We start from the raw sequence: 19,749 nt of genomic DNA on the forward strand, positions 1-19,749 counted from the left end.
TGGTGGACGCCATGGTTGTTGATATTTATACCCACTCCAGGTCATGTGACTTAGCGGGTGCAATCGGTCGATTGGAGACTGTTAGCACTAATGCTTTATGATGAAGATGTAATTTTAACTATATCTTAAATTGTTTATGACTTCAAGGTCACAGACACGTCCCAATTCTGATTTACCAAGTTTTGCCCAGGCTGTTTCGTAGGATGCTAATACTCTTTCTTTAAACGAAGGAGAAAACATAAATTTTGTAGTCTGGAGACATATTCCTGTTTATTTACAGATCGTGGGGACCCAGTCATTATAGACTGTCCATCTGGCCAAACTATCTACGTCCTGTCCACCAGTGATGTAGCTGCTGTCTTCTGGACGCCACCGACAGCAAACGACACCAATAACTTTACTCTGACGTCTAACCGAAATCCGGGAGATGAGTTTGAAACTGGTTCAACTCAAGTCACATATACAGCAACAGACGTTTCTGGTAACACAGACACCTGCTCTTTCTCCGTGGTCGTGCAAGAAACACTCCGTAAGTTGATCACTTTGATCTTGTGAGACAATTTGTTTAATTTTGATCAAATATTTCCCAAGTAATTTCAGTTTTATTTACTATTTAATGAGACTTGCGCGTTCAAAACATTACTTTTGTTTCTATCGATTTTTAAATATGAAACAATTACCTGAAAAAAAATATTTTAACATTTTGTTATCAACCATTTGGCCAATTCAATTTGAAGTGATAAAAAGGAAATAGGATCCAGCGGACTTATTATAAATATTGTGAACTTCAAATGATAAAAACCTGGGAATGTTTAACGCATACTTCCGACTGAAATGGCTCTACCATCATTCTCTACACTGTACTTTGCTGTTCCAGCGTAAACACATCACCATTGACCATTGCATGTGATAGTAGCATTTGTCTTTTGCTTTCTTGACAGCAACATATGATACCACAGGCAGTGTGAATTTGGTAAGGATTGGCTCCATAGCCAGCCCATTTGCTGCCAGTGATGTCCAAACAAGACTTCCTGCCCTCAGAGATGATGTGAGTAGTGGATAAAGCAATGTGCATAAAAAATCTGGCTTATCAGCAATAAAAATGAAACAAGGGAGGAGACGGAGACGGCATGTTGAGGCCATGCTCCCAGTGCTCGTGTGAACAGAGTGGCAAAATTATTTATTATTCAAAATGATTCCTTTCCAGACGCTTTATAGACACGCCTTCAAATCTTCACCATTTTCAGAGGGGTGGGCACATGGATTTTGAAGAAAAAAGTTGTTGAGATTATCGCAAGAAAAGTTTTCTCCCATTTTAAAAGTGTAATAACTACTTCTTTGCTAAAGTGCAAGAACTTTTACTTTGCAACAACTCCATACAGTATAAAAGAAAGCCTTCACATGGTTTATTGATAGGTAACCTTTTACATGAACCCTGTGATTAAAATGAACACCGAGGATAATTGGCCAAAATTTATTGGTAAAATTCTGAGATAGGTCAGCCAGAAGGGTTTACTTTTCCACTGCCGTGCTTTCCACCCCCCCCCCCCCGCTGTGAGATGGCCGAAAGTAAACCAACTCTTTCAGTGCAGTTATGATGTTTTTGCCTATTTAAAGCGAAATAGTGAAAAAAATCAGAATCAAAACATTTTTCTTTTGACATGCTGGGCCGTTTATAGAGAAAGCATATTGGTTAGCCATGAATTTACCTCAAATGAGAAGTTGATTTTATTCATACTTTTTCTGCTTCTGAATATGAAGGATTTAAGTCCCCATAGCTTTATTTGAGGTGATTTGGAGTTTCAAAATGCCTCTCGTTCTTTCATCAGATGGATAGACTTTTCAGGACCAGTTCAGTCAGCGGTGACTTTGTCGGCATTACTGTCACCGGCAGCTCGGTTGAAACCAGTGACAAAGCTCTCATAGAGTTTGTTATTTACTTCGCTGGTTCCCCTGCGCCCAATGATACCCAAATAGCAGACGCATTTTACGCTGCTCTTGGACCGCTTGAGAACCAGTTTGATACCAGTAACCAGATTGATCCAGGCACATTCATGCTGAGTAAGTACCGTACAATTTCTATCAAGTAGCAATTACAGTTACTCGTCAATATATTCTCTATTCATTTACTCTCAGATCTAGGTTTGTGCTAATTTGCAACTTTTTCAATTTTGAAATACTCGATTTTGAAAACAGGTAAGAACACTATGGTAAGGGAATAGATTGTACTTGACTGGTCTTAAGAGTGCTTAAACTGGTTGGGCCATTGGAAGGTGGCTAGTATTTAGACCAGCCACTTAAGACCAATAGGAATGGGTAAACTGTCTCGGGTGTTAATATTTAGTAATTGATAGACTGTATTTAGTGGTGCGTAGTACAAACTTAGACATGGTGAAAATGCATTGTCTTTATTGTACAGAGCAGGCACCTTTCAAGCGACCAAGTACATGAGATAGTTGTCAACCTGCAGTGTTGTGCTAGAAACATTTTAATTTCCTCTGATTTCATGCTGGATGGCTCAGCCAGTGAAGTACTGCAAGAATGAGCAGTGCTGTAGCTTGAACCATTTTAATGTCCTCTGATTTCATGCTGAATGGCTGAGCTGGTGATGTACTGCCAGAAAGATGCAGTGCTGTAGCTTGAACCATTTTAATGTCCTCTGATTTCACGCTGGATGGCCGAGCTGGTGAAGTACTGCACGAATGAGCAGTGCTGTAGCTTGAACCATTTTAATGTCCTCTGATTTCATGCTGGATGGCCGAGCTGGTGAAGTACTGCAAGAATGAGCAGTGCTGTAGCTTGAACCATTTTAATGTCCTCTGATTTCACGCTGGATGGCCGAGCTGGTGATGTACTGCCAGAAAGAGCAGTGCTGTAGCTTGAACCATTTTAATGTCCTCTGATTTCATGCTGGATGGCCGAGCTGGTGAAGTACTGCACGAATGAGCAGTGCTGTAGCTTGAACCATTTTAATGTCCTCTGATTTCATGCTGGATGGCCGAGCTGGTGAAGTACTGCAAGAATGAGCAGTGCTGTAGCTAGAACCATTTTATTAATGTCCTCTGATTTCATGTTGAATGGCTGAGCTGGCGTATAACTGCAAGAATGAGCAGTGCTGGTATACAGGCTAACCATATACCTGTAGATGTGAACAGTCTGTGGTGCAATATTGCTGGATGATATCATTATAAACCAAGAATCGCCATACTGTTTTTGCACACTTTGTTAATACATTCAATGCGTAACACAGCAGATTCTTTTTTAGATAAGATAACGATAAAAATGGACAGCAAGTGACTGGTTTTGACTGGAAAAAGGTCTTACAAAGGCGAAAGTTTTTCTAAGCCTTTTTTCATAATCATAACTTCAAAGTTGCCGTATAATGGATTAAAACAATAGGCCAGCCAGCAAGCTTCATTTTCAACCCAAGTGCTGAATGACAATCAATGACTCCTGAATGAATTCGGTATAATCTTATTTTCATCCAATCCATCAGGTTTGACCACATGTCAGCAGACATCTTGTCAGAATGGAGGCAGTTGTGTCCCGCAAGAAAACTCCTTCGTTTGCATGTGTACGTTATTCTGGACAGGAGACTACTGTGAGACAGGTATGCATAACCTTGGCGTCAACAGCTAGTCAGCATTACTAAGTTTTGATCACCGTGAAGGCACACATGAGGGAGGCAGTGTAGACAGGCAAAATTTGCTCTCTCAGGTTTTTTCCCAATCAGAATCCTCTGAGTTAAATTTTTTTTATCGCATTGCTAGACATCAATGAATGTGTGGAGAACAACCCGTGTGCTGCTGACCGCATCTGTATCAACTTGCAAGGAAGCTACTTGTGTGGATGTCAAGCCGGCTTCTTTCTTGTTGGAGACACCTGCAGAGGTGAGCATGTGCTTGATGGCCAACTGTCATGCAGTAAACAATTGTCTAATTGTGATCTGTTCTCAAAGATCTGACCTTCTGGAGTGATTTTCCTATCAATGATGCCATTGGATATTTGTAGGATTCTGCTGTTGAATCCCTCAGTCTCTCTTTGCATCAGTAGAATGGATCTCCTCCGTCGGATATTCATTTTTCCAACGATTTTCCACCTTAATTTATTATACAGTCACATCGGAATTCAGGGGGTCATTTGCCATCACGCGCATTGGTAGCTCAGAGGCTATATTTACCCGGGATCTTGAAGACCCAACATCGGACCAATACCAGAGAATAGCTGGAGATGTCATTGGTGTGGTAAGACAGAGTTCTTTATGAATTCCTTCAGTTTTTACACAGTGGAAGGAAATGATATTATTGAGATTTCAGTCGTAATTTGCTGAAACGTCTGCTCAGACAATATCAGAATATCTGAATAAAATGTCTTAAGAAATGAAAATCGAATAAATCCATGCCTCTCCCAAACAATTCACTCTAGGAATATCAAAAATATTATAATAAAAATGTTAAAAATATACAAGATAACAAAACTTGACACAACTTCCTGAAATCTTGTCCTAAAAAGTTCATCAGCCTCTCAGCCACAGATTGGTTAAGCCCAAATTTTCTCAGTTTTTCAGTAACCTCTTCTACCACAATGAATTTGACATTTGTAACCCCATACTTTTAATAGTAACTTTTATTATTTCCACTGTAGCTGGACAGTATCTTTGCAGACGAGAGCTCCTACATCGAATCTCGTGTTGTTAGCATGTCCAGTGGTAGCATCAGGGTCCAATACGTCCTTGTCTTCACTGAGGACACCAACGTGACCGTAGATGTGGTTTCTAACCAGATGAGAGCGAGTATTGCTGCAGACGGCGAGATTGCAAGCAGCGCCCTCTATATTAGGCTGTCGTCCCTGTCTGTTGCTAGTAGTAAGTAATACATTGCCAGACGATAGTCATTGTGTTTCAAAATTGTGAGTTTTCACAGGTTGAGATGAAGCTGCGGTCTGTTTACTGCACATGTAAACAGGCAGGAGTAGTTTTAATGATCATGATTTGCTCTCGAAAGCCGATGAGAACTACATCTCCTTCACCGTCTCCTCAAAAGTTCTGAAACCGTTGTGTCAACTCATGGAGAAAAAGCATTGAATGTGTCTCTTTTATGTGTGTTTTTTGTTCTAGATTTATGTCCAGCCGATTATTGTAAAAATGGCGGCACCTGTTCACCAGATCCTGTGACATATGAAAACAACTGCATGTAAGGCTGAGGGATTTATTGAATTTGAGCGGGTCAGGGGTTGGGTGGAGTTAGGTTGGGTTGAGTTTGGGAGTTATGGAGTTGCGTTGGGTGTTTGTGTGGTTTGTCGACTTGTAGTTCAGTGTACCTTAATTGAGCTGAAATTGGATGGCACTTTAAGTATGGTACCCGTTAGGTGTCAGTTCAGTTTCCATTGGGTGTCCATTTGGTTGATTAAGGGTTTTAGTTAATTTTGTAGAGACAGTTGTTGCAATTTGGTTGGGCTGAATTTTGGATTGCTGAGCTTAGGCAAGCCTTTGGTTTGATAAGTCACCAGTGTATGAAGATGATGTACATAAATGGCATGAAGTCTGACGAGGGAATTTACCCTGGCTAGATACAATTTGTCAACTTTTATATTTAATGTACATGTAGATGTGAGAGTGCGTTCTCTGGCAACCGCTGTGAGGTCGAGGATGATTGGTCACCATTGGTCATTGCCATGGTAACGGTTGCTGGGATACTCTTCCTGATCCTGGTTGGCCTGTTCATCTCCTGCTGCATTTTCCTAGGCAAACGCCTAGAGGAGAAGGAGCCCAAGTATGCAGGTGATTTGGAGGGACGGGACTCATTTCTCAAAGTGTCTCAGCCTGTGCTTCCCTGGAGATCCTCGTCACCCTCCACTGATGAGCCACCCCATCACCCTAGAGGTAGTAATGTCTCTACAAGCTTTGCTGTACAGTCCATCCGTGTGGATGGTGGTGCTGGCTGCTACAGGCGCAGCGGAGATGTGAGTAGAAAAGCTTTAGAATAAAGTTTGTACTCAGAGGAATCGATCATAACTTCGTCTGACCCACTCTGTGAAAATAAGTCCCAAAGCCATTTGCATTACACAAAGCAGATTTTAAGATGTACGACGTCTTTTGGCATCCTGAGGAAAAAATGGACATTTATGGGTAAGAAATGTTGACGATTCCTGTTGAGTTCCATTAAGCAAGATTCTTTTAAAGGCCAAAAGTGGCTTTGATGACTTGTGACCCATTTTTATACAGCGGGTCACTATTCACTTAAATCCGGGCCTTAAACGTTTGAGACCTTTGCATCAGTTTACAAGCAGTGTTATTGCTGCACTTTGCTATTTGTATTTCCAAAATATGACTGCTTTTGCTGTTTCAGTTCTACACGTACCACTACTGCAGCTGTTTTCACATGCCAAGTTTCTTTCGTTCATCATCACCAACTAGATTCTGTACAGCATATCAAAAGAACTGATCAAAAGTATTGACCTCCATTTAAAAATTTCGTCACCAGTCACGTGAAATTCCCCACTCTGTACATGCACAGCGAAGTTAGCAAGTTGTTGAATCTGATAACACAAGATCAGAACAGAGCACAAGCAGCCTTGAGGAATGGTTGCATTCATATTTGCTACTTTCGGCTCTTTCAGGTTCGGAATGGCCAACAGTCCTCTACGTTCATCCGACCTTACATAGTAACAGGCAAAGAAGCTGCCGTGAGTTCAACCACACTTTTGAATTGCTTGTAGATGAAACCAACTCTCTGATGTACCTGATGATTTGATGTCTGATATTATTGACAAGCATTGCTCTAACCGATTGAAATTCAGACTGGCATGAATGTTTTCTCAGTTTTAATATCAACAATGCCAAGTTTTAGTCAAATCCAATTTGATGATGCTTTGATTACAAATGTACAGAATTAGTTATTCTATTGCTTAAATCTGATAATGATTTCAGACATTAAAACCAAAACTAACTTAATATCTCATACAAATTCTGAGAACACATAATTGCCTGAGTTTATAGATGACATGTTTTAACATTGTTTTTTGTCGATTTCTGGCAAAGTCGATGAAGCCAGCTTTTTGGCACATGCTCAAACTTGAGACTGTGGTAGCCTTGTTTACCTAACTTATTTTGTTGTCGAAACTTTTAATGGTTCTGAAGTTCTGAATTCCGAGATGGTGTCCATGTTATTGCCCGAAGATCACTAAACATAGCTATTTCCCTGTAAAACTTACATCATGTAGTCAGATATTTCTTTCCAGCCAAAGATATAATTTCAATCGTCTCTAAACTTTTCCGGGAACTGTTCTGGAATCATTTTGAGTAGACATCTGTTCAGTGTTAACTTTCATGGTTTCTGGTTTCTACTATGTTTAACATCTGCGATTCAAAACTAATTGATTTCTAACAGATGTTTGCTTGGATATTGCCTCTGTAAAAGACACAGCTGAAGTTCACTTGCTTTGATTTTTTTTTTCAGGAGCACTAATGATAGCCTGCGGCATCATGATATCGATAACTGCTTGGAAGGGTGTATGTTTGGTTAGAAGTCGTAGATGTTGGGACAACTCCAGGAAGACACATTGCCACCGACATACAGTTACAGTATTAATGTAGTGTATCTGTTGACTCCATTGTAAGCGTCATTAAGTGTCGTTTTCATGTGGTTGTAATGAATGCCAACGGCAAGCAATATTACGAATAAAGGAAAAGAGGCAATATGTGTGGTACTAAATAAGCGAAACGGACATTGTCGCGTGAGTGCCATACCAGAGTGCATGTTTGTATGTGGCTACTCCGGTAGCTTAATGTAGACAATTGTCAGAGTTGAACATTACATGTCCTAGCTTTCCTGAACTGTCTGTGTCCATTTTTGAATCAGTCACGATTAAGCATTTCCATTAAGTATAGTTAGGAAGTGACCATTGATGCTCTCTGCTTCGCTTTCATCAATATTGAAACTAGATTTTACCGGAAGGAGTAACTTGAAATTCCTAGGGATGATTTTGTTCTAGCTTTTTAGTGGATAATAAAAGGTTGACTTACGCTTATGGAAAGAAAATGAGTCATGTGGATTAGTATGTAGCATTTCTTGCATATTCTTGGTATTAAATGTACTATTCTTATGTCTTTAGGCCTATGGTTACTTGAGTTTAACGTGTATGTGAATATTGAAACCTGTTTTTACTTCAAATTAGGTATTTTAATGCTGCTTTTTTTGCTGTATATTTTGGTAATTTGTGTTTAATATTCTATTAACATCTATATTTTTATGACTTTGTATAAGAGGTTATTCGTACAAGAAGGAAGTACTTCAGTCACCAAGGACTAAGGTATCGGTAAGCCCCTATTATGTTGTGTTTAAAGGTGTATAATGCGCAAGGTAGACGCATGCAATGCCAAGTATTCTGTTGTAATTTGTAAACAGCATCGCTCGTCAATTTTTATGAAGGGAGCAGACTGACCATCAGTTTGGGTGCTAAACGCACCCAAACTTTCTCTCACAAGGTAAAAAATAATTATGGTTGACTTACATTTTCAGTCTGCACCCAATTTTGGGTTGTCAAAAAATTACTTGCTAATTTTTTTTTCACCCGTTGTTTTTTTAAATTGTTCTCTGAAATGAAACTGTGAAGAGGTGCCAGACAATATTAGCTTATGGTGTTCTCTCAAATAAAAGCGGAAAGTGCCAGCTAGCATTTACTTATGATGTTGTTCTTTCAAATACAATCTAGATGAGATACCAGCGTTTACTTTGGAAATTATGCACTTGATGAAAAGGTTACATATGGTAAACAAGCTTAGTGAACAAGGATATCTGGAACTTGCCAGCATTTCACTTTCTGAGCCGTTTTGGTTACAACTTTGGCACTCTTAAGACATTTGGCACTGCCCAATGTCTTAAGAGGATCACCCAACTTAAACGTCACCTACCCATTACAGCGTGTTATTTTGGTAGAAATGCAGAAGCCACATATTTTCTTCGTCATCTGTGGTCTCGACCCTGTCTCCACCAGCGCAAAGCAGTGCTCCCACTTCTAAAACTGAATCTTCTTAGAGAGGCAGATTTTTCCCTGAAATTTTCCGAAATTGATTTCCTGTATGGTTTTCCTCCAATAATTGGCATTTGAATTCACTAAGTTGGCAACGAGATGTGTATTTGTTACTTGTTTCCTAAGTTCAAATTGCACCGCCAGGTGACTCTGAAGAGGTTGGCGTCGCGTTTTTTTACGAATATTTGCCAGTTTACTGAGTCTTATGGGCGTCTGTCAAGGGTTTCGTCAGATACAGGTCACTCTATGCAGTATCCAACAACACTGGCCGACTTCGAGTTTCAAAGTTAAACCAGTGGTCATAAAGGCAATCTCTATTAAAGGAAACACTCGCGGGGAATAAACAATGTAATTTGGATTATGGCTTGGGAAACAACCCGTGGATGTGAAAGCAAAAGGGAAATGAAAGCTGCGGGCTTGAGTTGATCAAACGGAAGTTGATAAACTCCATAATCACTGTTAAAGAGATTCAGCAAGACGGAGGAGATTATCATCTAGACCAAAACCCTAGTGAGAGTGAGTGTTTTCATTAAGAATAAGTTGTTAAAGAGAAGGGTTTTTAACAAATGCAATTAGAAAGAGCATCGCGACCAACTATCAGCATTGTCTCCAGGAAATAAATAACATTTAACGTCAGCCACATCGTTTTAGCTTTTTCTACTCTAATTCTGATCTTACTAATCATTATTTGTAAATCTATTTTAAGATACAATACATTAGTCATTTGCTTGCTAATGTAACATACGAATCTGATGAGAAGTTATGTGCGTGGCCAAGTTGAAGAAAGACGCTGTCCACAATGATAATAGGGTCCACAGTAGTTTATTCAGAAACACGGACTAATATCTTGAAAGTTTGGTGCTGTTGAAGTTATTAACGAGGAAGACTGAACTGAAAGAAGACTGAAGACGGAATATTTTGAGGGTAATAATACAGTGCAGGCTGCGTGGTAAATTCCTAGACCCGTGGTCAAACTTGCAGTCGTTATAATTGTAGACAAATTGTCTGGAGGAGAGGCATGGATCACAGAGAAATATCTATAAGGTTACAAATCTACCTCAAATGGGAACTTCATCAACGATCTTAAAAAGACATCATCGACCGGGTAATTATAGAGTGACAATTTCTGGGCTTACGCTTATATGAGAGCAGTTCCTACATACGCGGATTATCTATTTGCTCCTTTTGTCATTTTTTTCAATAAAATGTTTTAAACTATTTCAAAGTTAAGAATGGACGAAACAAGAACAAGAAAAACCAACGCCTGCGGTTCAGGGCGTGTATTTTGCAAGTACGGGGGACGGAAATGAAAGAAAACAGTAAAGGCGCCCTCTATAAACTCATGAAGCAAAGGGCGGCAGTGGGGGGGATGGGGCAAGTGGGTCATCGGAGAAAGTGACCTACTCTCAGACCAACAAAATTTAAAAATACTTAAATTGACCAGTTGCATTTAAACAACTTTATTTTTTCAGAAATTGAGCTGAACATAAATTGAAGCTCATGTGAAAATTTTTAACTAGAAAAACAAACTTCAAATCATGATTTAGGATAATAAAATGCTCAAACCAAACAACTCCATACTAAGCTTAACATACCAAAAACAGAAAGGCATAGGAATTTTCTAATATATTTTTCATGGAACTCAGATGCTTCTAACATAATTACAATTGCCAATTTCGGTGTTTTATTATCAATTTACTCATTCAAACATTCATTTCGTACTCTTTTGGTGTCAAGTTTTAAGGTTTTATAATGTGGTCCACTTCCCCCTGGTGGGGGGCTAGTGGTCCACTTTTGCATGAATTTTTAATGAGTTAATATTCATAAGTTTTATTCATGGTATTGATTTCAGCTGTTTGCTATAAACAAACACGTGTTTTGGTCATGTATTAAGAGTAGTTTTACCCTTTTCCTGGATTATTGTATGTGGTTAGAATCAAGAATGTGCTTAAGTAGTCCAGTAGCCCCACCTTCCACTACACAACGCATCGCATCGTGTCATGCGTCGCGTCGTACTTCAGAAGACATAATACGCGACGCACAACGGTGCGACGCAACGGGCGACGGAAGGAGCGACGTTTAGACACAAAAATGCAACATTTAAGCACACAAAAATACAAGAAGGAAAGGACGTAAGACGGCACGACACGACGCGCGACGCGACACGTCGTGTGTGCACAGACGTCATGATAAGAAGGCGATGGTGCGACGCGACGGCACGATCGCAACGGAGCTGTAGCGTTGTGTTGTTGCGTCGCCTTGGAAGAGGTTAAAGAGTGGCAGAAATGTGTGTCGTAAATTGTACACCATAGTGTTGTGAGCGCCGCTCAGCTGTCATCCATTGAATCCCCGGCAAAAACTGTATCATGAGGAAAACAATTGGGGTAATATTTTGGTTGTTGGCAATTTGTTATCGTATAATATAAACTACTGTACGTGATAAATATTAACATTGTTTGTTGAACCACGCATGTTCCATTAATTTGGTCTCATCTGTTAATGAAGATTCGCTTCTTTCGAGAACAATACAACTCGGGGAAATGGAGGCCTGACTTTGAACATTGTGAGCCAGTGTTTGAAAGGTAAAAAGTCCATTTTGAAGGAGGGTGATCCGGCTCAATTGAAAATCTATCTTTGCCCTCATAACATTCTCTTTATCTAACATCCAGCGTATCCAGCGTTCAAAGCCGAACAATAGGCAAAATGTTGCCATTCTTAGTGGAGGTAATATCTCAAGATTGCCGGAAATTTTTCTAAACGCGAAAACTGATCGCTGCAAATTCCTTATTCCAGCGTCTCGCCCCTCTGAACGTCACGATACGTAAACAAAATGACTTTGGCACATGTTGTGATCATTACACATTGCCCGAGCATCTGCAATCTAAATGGCGCCTGTAATCGCTATATGTAGGCGAATGCCTTTCCAGTGTCAATTTCAAAGGGTCCGTTGCACTGTAGTTAATTACAGTTACCTCGGCAAGAAACCATCTAGTGATCCTTCTAGTGTAAAACTAAGACCCGTTTGACCGTAAAAGTCATGCATCAGTGTAACCATGGAGCCATAGCCCGTGGTGTAACCGTGCCTGTCTACCTGTATTTTAAACCAGGAATTTCAGGTTCCCTTTTTGCTGAATACTTAAAAATGCAAGGAGAGCTTGCGAAAAAAACATAAAATGTTTATCACAAAATTGAGCACAAACCTTATTTCTTCCGCTTTAACTTCCGACGCCAGACGAGTTTAAGCAGACACAAAGTCCCAGTTTATAGGATTTGTTCGAGAGCAATTCCATCTGGTGTTCCTTTAAAGCATCAGCCGAATCTGACTGAACCACAATCGATCCAACCAGATCGGAGGTCGACTCGGAAGAGCACGTCTGTGGCAACAACAGCTAGAGGTAATAAGCTTGAAGACGTGGTTTATGGTATTATTTCTCTTTTCAAATGTTCATATCCTGCATGCACGTACAGTGGGCCAACACTTTAATTGTTGCTTGTGTACATCCATCGAAGTTTGGAAATAATAACATGCACGCCCACGTTCGCTCAGGTATGTTTTACTTCGAGTTAAAGTGTAGGTGCGGCAGGAACTTGGCCTTAGCCTTGTAAACAATACGGGAAGGATCTCAGCAACCTGCCCAGCCTCTGTGACCCTTCTTATTTCAAGACGCCATATGCGTGCCATTGACAAAACATTGAATTGAAACGCAGGTGTTTGTGCTCAGGAACGTCTAACTTGAGAAGGAAACCCACTATTTGTGAAAAGAACCGGTAAAATGACGCAAATACTATATTTAGCCACAAGGTGGTTGCTAGAGAAATAAAATGTTTCCATTTTCGAATAATCTGTTGTCCTTTTTACTCTTCATTCTTAATTTCAGAAGTTTTTGCATATCAACGAAAGAGTGAGTTTTGCAGATCAATAAAATACCGAATATTGAAGACCATGAACTAAATTTTACAATCGATTTCACACAGCAAGATACTTTGTTGGAGTTTCATGATTACATTTCCCGCCGTTCGTAATAAAGCGGGAAATTATTGTCTTGTAAATTCAAATAACACCTAGCGCGATATGGTTCTGATTGGTCAGTAAGCAGGTGTGTAATAAGGACTGTCGGGATGGGAGTTTTAAAGTGTCAATAGATGGTCAATTATAGCCAGCACATCCATAGGCGCACGTTAATTTAAAATAAGCACAGTACAGTTGTTGATATTATAGTGGGCGAGATCCAACACCAGCATGGAGGAGAGCGCTGACAGTTTTTGGACACAGGATTTCGAAACTTTCATCGCAGCCTCTGATGAAGTGATTCTATTATACAAAATGACATACGATCAGAAGAATACAAGGTGCACTGTTTTGCTCGCTAAATGGTATTACGTATTGTGTTTAAAATCAAAGACAGCATAAGGGAGAAACTGTAAGTTTGGCATTCAGACTAGGGTATACAGACAGAAGTATACAAACAATCATTTCCTTATGGATTTCTTAAAAGGATGTTTCCTTGACTTGATTGTAAAAAGATTTATTTTACATTGAGCAGTTGTTGACATTGTAAATTTTCCGTAAGAGAATGCGAGATACCTTGTATAGAGCATAAAACGTTTACAGAACATGCCATAATTTGTAGTCATGCTGAAGTCCAGGAACTTCAATTCTCGAGCTGAGCTATCGTCAAATTATTAACTGAGATAAGTTTAGAGTGTATTATAGTGCAAGCAAAGAGAAGACGTTATTTTTGACGCTGTCTACACAGCACCATCTACGTGTTTTACAGTTACTTGCAAAGAACGAATGGCATGTGCTTTGGAGTGGTGAGGAACTTGTACCTGTACGTGTAGATGGCGCCGTGCACGTGGGGTCCTGCGCTCTTACTGCTTTGGAACATGATGTATCTACCCGGGCTATGTGCTCGTTGTGAACTTGTGTGCTGTCGTGCATTTCAAAACGGTCTCAATTTCAAAAGTGAAGTCTACTTCTTCTGAACTTAATAGTTATTCTGAAGGACTAGATTATGATACGCATAAATGGAGGCACATGTGGAAATTCAGGAAGTCAGTGATAAGTTTTTGGTCGCGTTCAGTCAGGAAGAGAAAGAAATCTTACTGAAACCGCCAAAAAATCTAGAACTTCCATGTCAGAAGTTGCTCAAGTCGCAGCCTACTTTTTCAATTGAAAGCGACCGGAAAAACTTCGAATCTTTTGCTTTAGGCCTTAAAAATTCGTGTCAAGCTTCTCTCCACGAAACAAGCTTCAGACCAAAAAATACTGTTTTACTGAAACTAAATACTAAAATACTACATGACAAACTATATCTTTTTAAATTAAAAATTTAATGTGATGTACCGGGTATCTGAAAAGCATAGTCCTGAAAGAAGGAGTGGATGACCAGAAAATCATATATTACCCGATTCCAGTTATTTGGGATGTCCTATTTGATTTAACAAGAAAGGTTCCAGGACACCGATAGCCACAATAAATAGTCATACAGAGTTTACAGGGGGGAACAAATGACGCGAGCTGACGAAGCAGGATCAAGACCGGATATCAAATGCATGTAGCTGGTATATTGTAATAACTTTCATCACCGGTACACGTACATAACGTAACGACGTATGTGTTTGAGATTATCAACAAAAAAGGCCTCACAAACAGTGGCGTCAATCTGTGTTGGAAATTGTTGATGGGGAAAGTCGGGGGAATGACTTGCCCGGCCATGGAAATTTCAAAAGTGCGAGGGGGCTACATCGTATATACTTATACAGAGGGCGATGTTCATGATTAAGATGTACATCTACATTTTTTTTTTATCCCAGGTACAAGTAAATGTACATGGACGGGCTTTAGGCTTGAGTTTCTTTCACATGTAAAATTAACTTTTTCACGCATTATGTTCATGCCCAAACCTGGCTTCCAAGCGCTAAAATGAATTTAAGGCAATTTATAATCATATCACAATTTATTCCCCTTTAAAATTTGTCTTTTGCTAAACACACTCTGCAGCGTTGTTATGGTTTTCAAGATTTATGTACACTGTAGTTCTGAACAGATACTATTTATTTCAGTGACTTTTTTTTTAATATTTCTTCCTGCGCTTTACTCCGACCTCAATCAATTGTAAAGAACAAGAGGCTTTTTGATAAACGGTGAAATATATTACAGAAGTCGTTGAGGAATACTGGTGGAGAACGCACAGAGGAAAGAGGGTCATTAACTAATGCGAGGCATACATGGGATATCTCTCAACAGATTACTACTGGTATTGAGTGAATAATGGTGGGTAGTTGTGCCACTAAAAATAACACCGCCTTGGGAATCATGCAACGTATCAGTCGGCGAGCCGAAGGCTGTTATCGGTAGAGAAACACTCCACCTGGTAGTCGATTATAAATAGGGGTCCACAGTACATGTACATTGCATGTTGGTCGGATTGCTCTGTCGGGCACCTATCGGAATTTTGAAATGGTAGCTTAGCTTTTGACTTTATCTGTAATCAGTTTCTATACAATGACCACATGTTCAAATAATCATTAGTATGTGTCGGCAAGGAGAAAGGAAAAGTAGGTTTGAATTAAGTTTAGCTCGATCAAAAACAACCAACGAGATGTCAGACCTGATAGTTGTTTGATGTATAAAGATAGTTCGTATAAGAGCGTGCTGTATGATTATGCTATGATACATTGTGCATAGCTTAAATCGTTTGGATACTGGCCGCTACCTGTCCTCAATAGCACCTCGGAAAGAGTACTGTTTGAATCTTTTTCTACATTAGTGGTCAGATTGTATTAATTCATAATTTCAGGCTACAGTGTTGGATAACGATTGCGGCAAAGATGTTGAATCTTCACCGAGTATGTTCACGAAAGTCGTTGGTGGATTGAGAGAATGCACGACAGAAATTTGTAAATTGTGTGTTTAAGCGTTCGTTGTGTGCAAGTTTGTGATTTTTTGACTAACGTTTTTCCTACTGTTTCACGTCTGTATACTAATGTAGGCCAGTCTTACGTTTATACACTGTATTTCCCGTTTGGGTTTATTTATTTAAAGAGTAGAATGTACCCATCAAGTTAGTTTCTAATACGTTTTGTTATTGTGGATTAGCGAACATAATTTGAAAAACACAGATTTCATGGGATTTTGACTATTCCTCAACTTCAAAATAAGCTTTGACATTATACATCAGTGCACATTGTATACCAGTCATTCAGGAAAATTTGTTTCAACAAATGTGATTTCCGGTAAATTAAAACTACATACCGCTATCAACGCGAAGGATAATGATAATGATGAAATAATGGTATACTCGGTTTACATCTAAACGAGTTGAAAAGTATATCTACGGATAACAGAAGTTAAAAACGCTATATAATACAATATAAATAGGTAACAAGTTGTGTTAAATGCATGACAGATTCACATTCAAAAACCATTCCTACATAGTATAGTCTCTTCCTAAATAGTACGTCTCTAAAATATCCACAGCATCAAGCTGCTAGAGTAAGTTCACGGATGCCCATTTTGCTCTGTTATGGTTTGTGGACATCAATAAAAATTGAACATTCCTTGAGGAGTTGTTTGGATGTCTAGTCTTCCAAATCATTGCCTCAGTGTAACATCATTGTGAACCTTTTGATTATATTCGTGTTTTTCTCATGTATCACTACTGTTTTGTGGGAATATCTTCTAATAGTACCAACATTTTGTGTATTACAGTTTGGGCGACAAAGAATAAAACACCTCTTCAAGTACATGTACAATCATGTAATTGAAAAAATTATGTTGTGTTGGCTTGTCCTGTTATGATGGGAGTATAATAATTTAGTAAAAGTCTTATTATCATAATAAAATGGTTTATACACATGCTTGGGTTTCTATGTAAACCTTCCAATTTTGGGACTTTCCCTTTCATTCGTCACGGGACGACGGCGACAGACTTTGTTTGTGCACAGTTTCACTCATTTTCTAGTTTGTCACATATCCACTGAAATAACTGAATGCCCTCTGTTATTGTGGAAGGCATGGCTTTGTCGTGAGCCGTCATAAGACCTTGCAGGACATCTTCCATATCGGTTGAAGAACAACCCCTAGCTGTAGGTGGTGTGGTGAACTCGTCCTTCACCGCAAGAATATCTGCAAGTGGCACTGGAATGCGATAATCACGTGTATCTGTGCATGAAAGAAATTGAAATGTTGGACAGTCTTCTGTTTTCAGTCAGTAGAACCACTATGCAGTAGGGCATTTATGCACTTTACAGTAGAAGCATTACTTTGAAAGGATGTCGAGGTGCTCAATGCACTAAATTAATGGAAATGTGCTGCATTCTGCAAAAAAAATTGGACAAGGTCATACCGTACAGTGTCGGTAAGAAATACATTAGGTCAGGTTTTCCGGGTAAAGCGACAACATTCGGGGATGCCCTTGTCCGGTGCTGGTTCCATTCTATTCTCACATTATCCAGCTCAGTCTGAATCATTTGGTTGAAGCAAAACCTGAAACATTCACTGAAATATTAAAAAATCAGTGACGAAAAAGCAACTGTTAGCTGGTTCTGACGACGTAGCCAATTCGATTTATGGAAAGCACTGTAACAGCGGTGAGCAAGTTTGATGTTGAATATCGTAAAGTACGCATCACCAAAAACAACAAGCGAAATAATTTACACCCTAGATATTCTTCCATTCATTACACATGACATGTATTTGTCAGACAACTGAGAATCAATAGCAATACTGCCTGGCCACTAAAAAAAATTTGACGTCCATTTTCTTAATTGCGTTAATTAAGTTATAGGGATAGGAAAATTTAGATGAAAATCTTACACTTGCAGCTGTGAGGTGCAATCTAAGATGCCATCAGAAGCCAACGCATGGAAGGTTTCAACCCAAAAGTTTTCCATCATGGCCATCAATGTCCTCCAAAAGCGTTCGATACGCTGTCAACAAAAACAATATGCTAATGCATGTAATCATGACTATGATTCTCTTACCTGCCCTGAGTTTACCTTTACGCAGTACGTCATAATTCTTCACTTTGCGTATCATACAATATCAAATGTGTCAGTGACATTTTAACATCATAAACTAAACAGGAAATGTTAAATAACTGGCCTACCTGGTTATGTGGGGACGTACTCTTGATAACGCAGTGGTCGTTCCCATTGTACTCTGAATGGAAAGCTTCTCGGATGTCCTCAATCAAGACATTCTCGGTACCCCTGTCCATCTGAACACACCGTGGAACACCTACCAACAAGTCCGTACATTGTTCTTTTAAAAACTGTTCTTTGTAATTGATAATTTTAAAGGAGGCAAAGGACATGCAATAGAGGGTTTGACTACTAGTGTATAGTGTCAAACTCAAACATTGCATAAAACGTTAATCAAATTATATTTAGAGGTGGTTCCATTACATCAAAGATGAAATACTCACCTTCTATTTCTTGCAGAAAGTCAACGAAGTATGAAGCCACGACTTGCGGATCATTGTTTGTGTGTGCTACCCTGAGCCATAATATTCTCCTTGAAAAACTGCCGGAACATCAATTGGAATTATGGTCGGAGTGGTTTAATATGTAATAATCAGGAGGGTTTTTGGAAAACAGTCCTTAATTTTTGGAACGTACATTGCATTGACAAAACGCCTCAAATCAATGATCTACTCTTACTGCATTACATTGAATGAAATGGCTGACACAGTTTAACAATAAATAACAATTTGTACAATATATGAAATAACACTTGATATGCTCATGTATTTTAATATAGAGATTGTTGAATGGGGACAATTTTGCTAAGATGGGTTGCATTTGTAATTTTTCTATTTCAAAACTAAACACAGATAATTGGTTGCCACTTTTCTAGTGAGCGTCAAGTCTCATCTCCTGAGGAAAAATGGACATTGAATTTAATAGCCCTAATGACTACTGGCAATGTTCTTACCCATCTATGGCTCCATGCAAAGCAAATCCATAAACCTTTAGCTTGTCATGCTGATCGACGTGGATTGCATGATTCGGGCCTTCATTGACATAGGATCGTCTCCTCAGTCTATGTCTTCCACGTACTTCTACCCCTTCAGGGTCTAGCATGCGTTGCCCTTCAAGGACGACGCTCCTACCAAAAAAATCACACAATGTACGATGTATAAAAACAAGAAGAGTAACAAACATTCAGATGAAAACTAGATAAGAAATTTATTGAGTCAGTAATTGACAATGTTTCATTCTTGTCGGTCTACCTTGGAACAATGATGCTATAGCGTGACAACATTCTTCTTGCCATGGCCCGGCATCCCAGATTGTGGCCACTGCCTTGTAATTCAGCCTACGAAGAAAAAGTCGTTAAATAAATAAGAAAGCAATTATCTTGTTGCCCTATTTGTATTTCCAAAATCATCGGGAACTGAAACGTTCGTAGGATTAAAATAATTTACAGTTGATAACCAGCACAACTGTATGCGTAACATCTTCTAGCAAATGATATACAGTACTGCAACATAAAATCATGTAACTCTACTTTTGAACACAGAAATTACTTTACACAAAACCTGCTTACAACCCACTGCCGTGCAAAAAGTATTAGAGGACATGCACCAGATATTAAGATTGCGGGCATACGAGCAATGAAACCCAACAAAGGAATATTCAGTAAGTAACATTTTTATATTTAATTAATTTGGTACAATAATAGCGGATCCAGAAAGTACTTGACACAACCAC

The 19,749-nt window shown here is 39.2% G+C and overlaps 2 protein-coding genes across 2 annotated transcripts in view; one reads left to right on the plus strand and one right to left on the minus strand.

The window, feature by feature from the left end:
• The window catches only part of LOC110990385 (uncharacterized), a 63,253-nt gene extending 54,573 nt beyond the window's left edge, over positions 1-8,680 (plus strand). Inside the window, 11 exon segments of the mRNA XM_087136912.1 lie at positions 281-529; positions 942-1,048; positions 1,830-2,061; positions 3,497-3,610; positions 3,771-3,890; positions 4,117-4,244; positions 4,645-4,864; positions 5,117-5,192; positions 5,607-5,961; positions 6,619-6,684; positions 7,458-8,680. Coding sequence (XP_086993038.1) covers positions 281-529; positions 942-1,048; positions 1,830-2,061; positions 3,497-3,610; positions 3,771-3,890; positions 4,117-4,244; positions 4,645-4,864; positions 5,117-5,192; positions 5,607-5,961; positions 6,619-6,684; positions 7,458-7,466 — 1,676 coding nt within the window. The 3' untranslated portion in view covers positions 7,467-8,680.
• A 6,178-nt stretch (positions 8,681-14,858) lies between these two features.
• Positions 14,859-19,397, minus strand: LOC147800233 (uncharacterized). The gene is made up of 7 exons (XM_087148011.1): positions 19,269-19,397; positions 18,971-19,144; positions 18,462-18,559; positions 18,144-18,274; positions 17,852-17,964; positions 17,382-17,533; positions 14,859-17,197 (listed from the first exon to the last, which is right to left on the minus strand). The coding sequence occupies exons 1-7, from the start codon at positions 19,310-19,312 to the stop codon at positions 16,983-16,985; spliced, it is 927 nt and encodes a 308-aa protein (XP_087004137.1). The 5' UTR covers positions 19,313-19,397; the 3' UTR covers positions 14,859-16,982.
• Positions 19,398-19,749: the final 352 nt, after the last annotated feature.

Source organism: Acanthaster planci, linkage group LG01 (assembly GCF_054643075.1).
Source record: "Acanthaster planci isolate LZ-2023a linkage group LG01, COTS_SCS, whole genome shotgun sequence".
Lineage (NCBI taxonomy): Eukaryota > Metazoa > Echinodermata > Asteroidea > Valvatida > Acanthasteridae > Acanthaster > Acanthaster planci.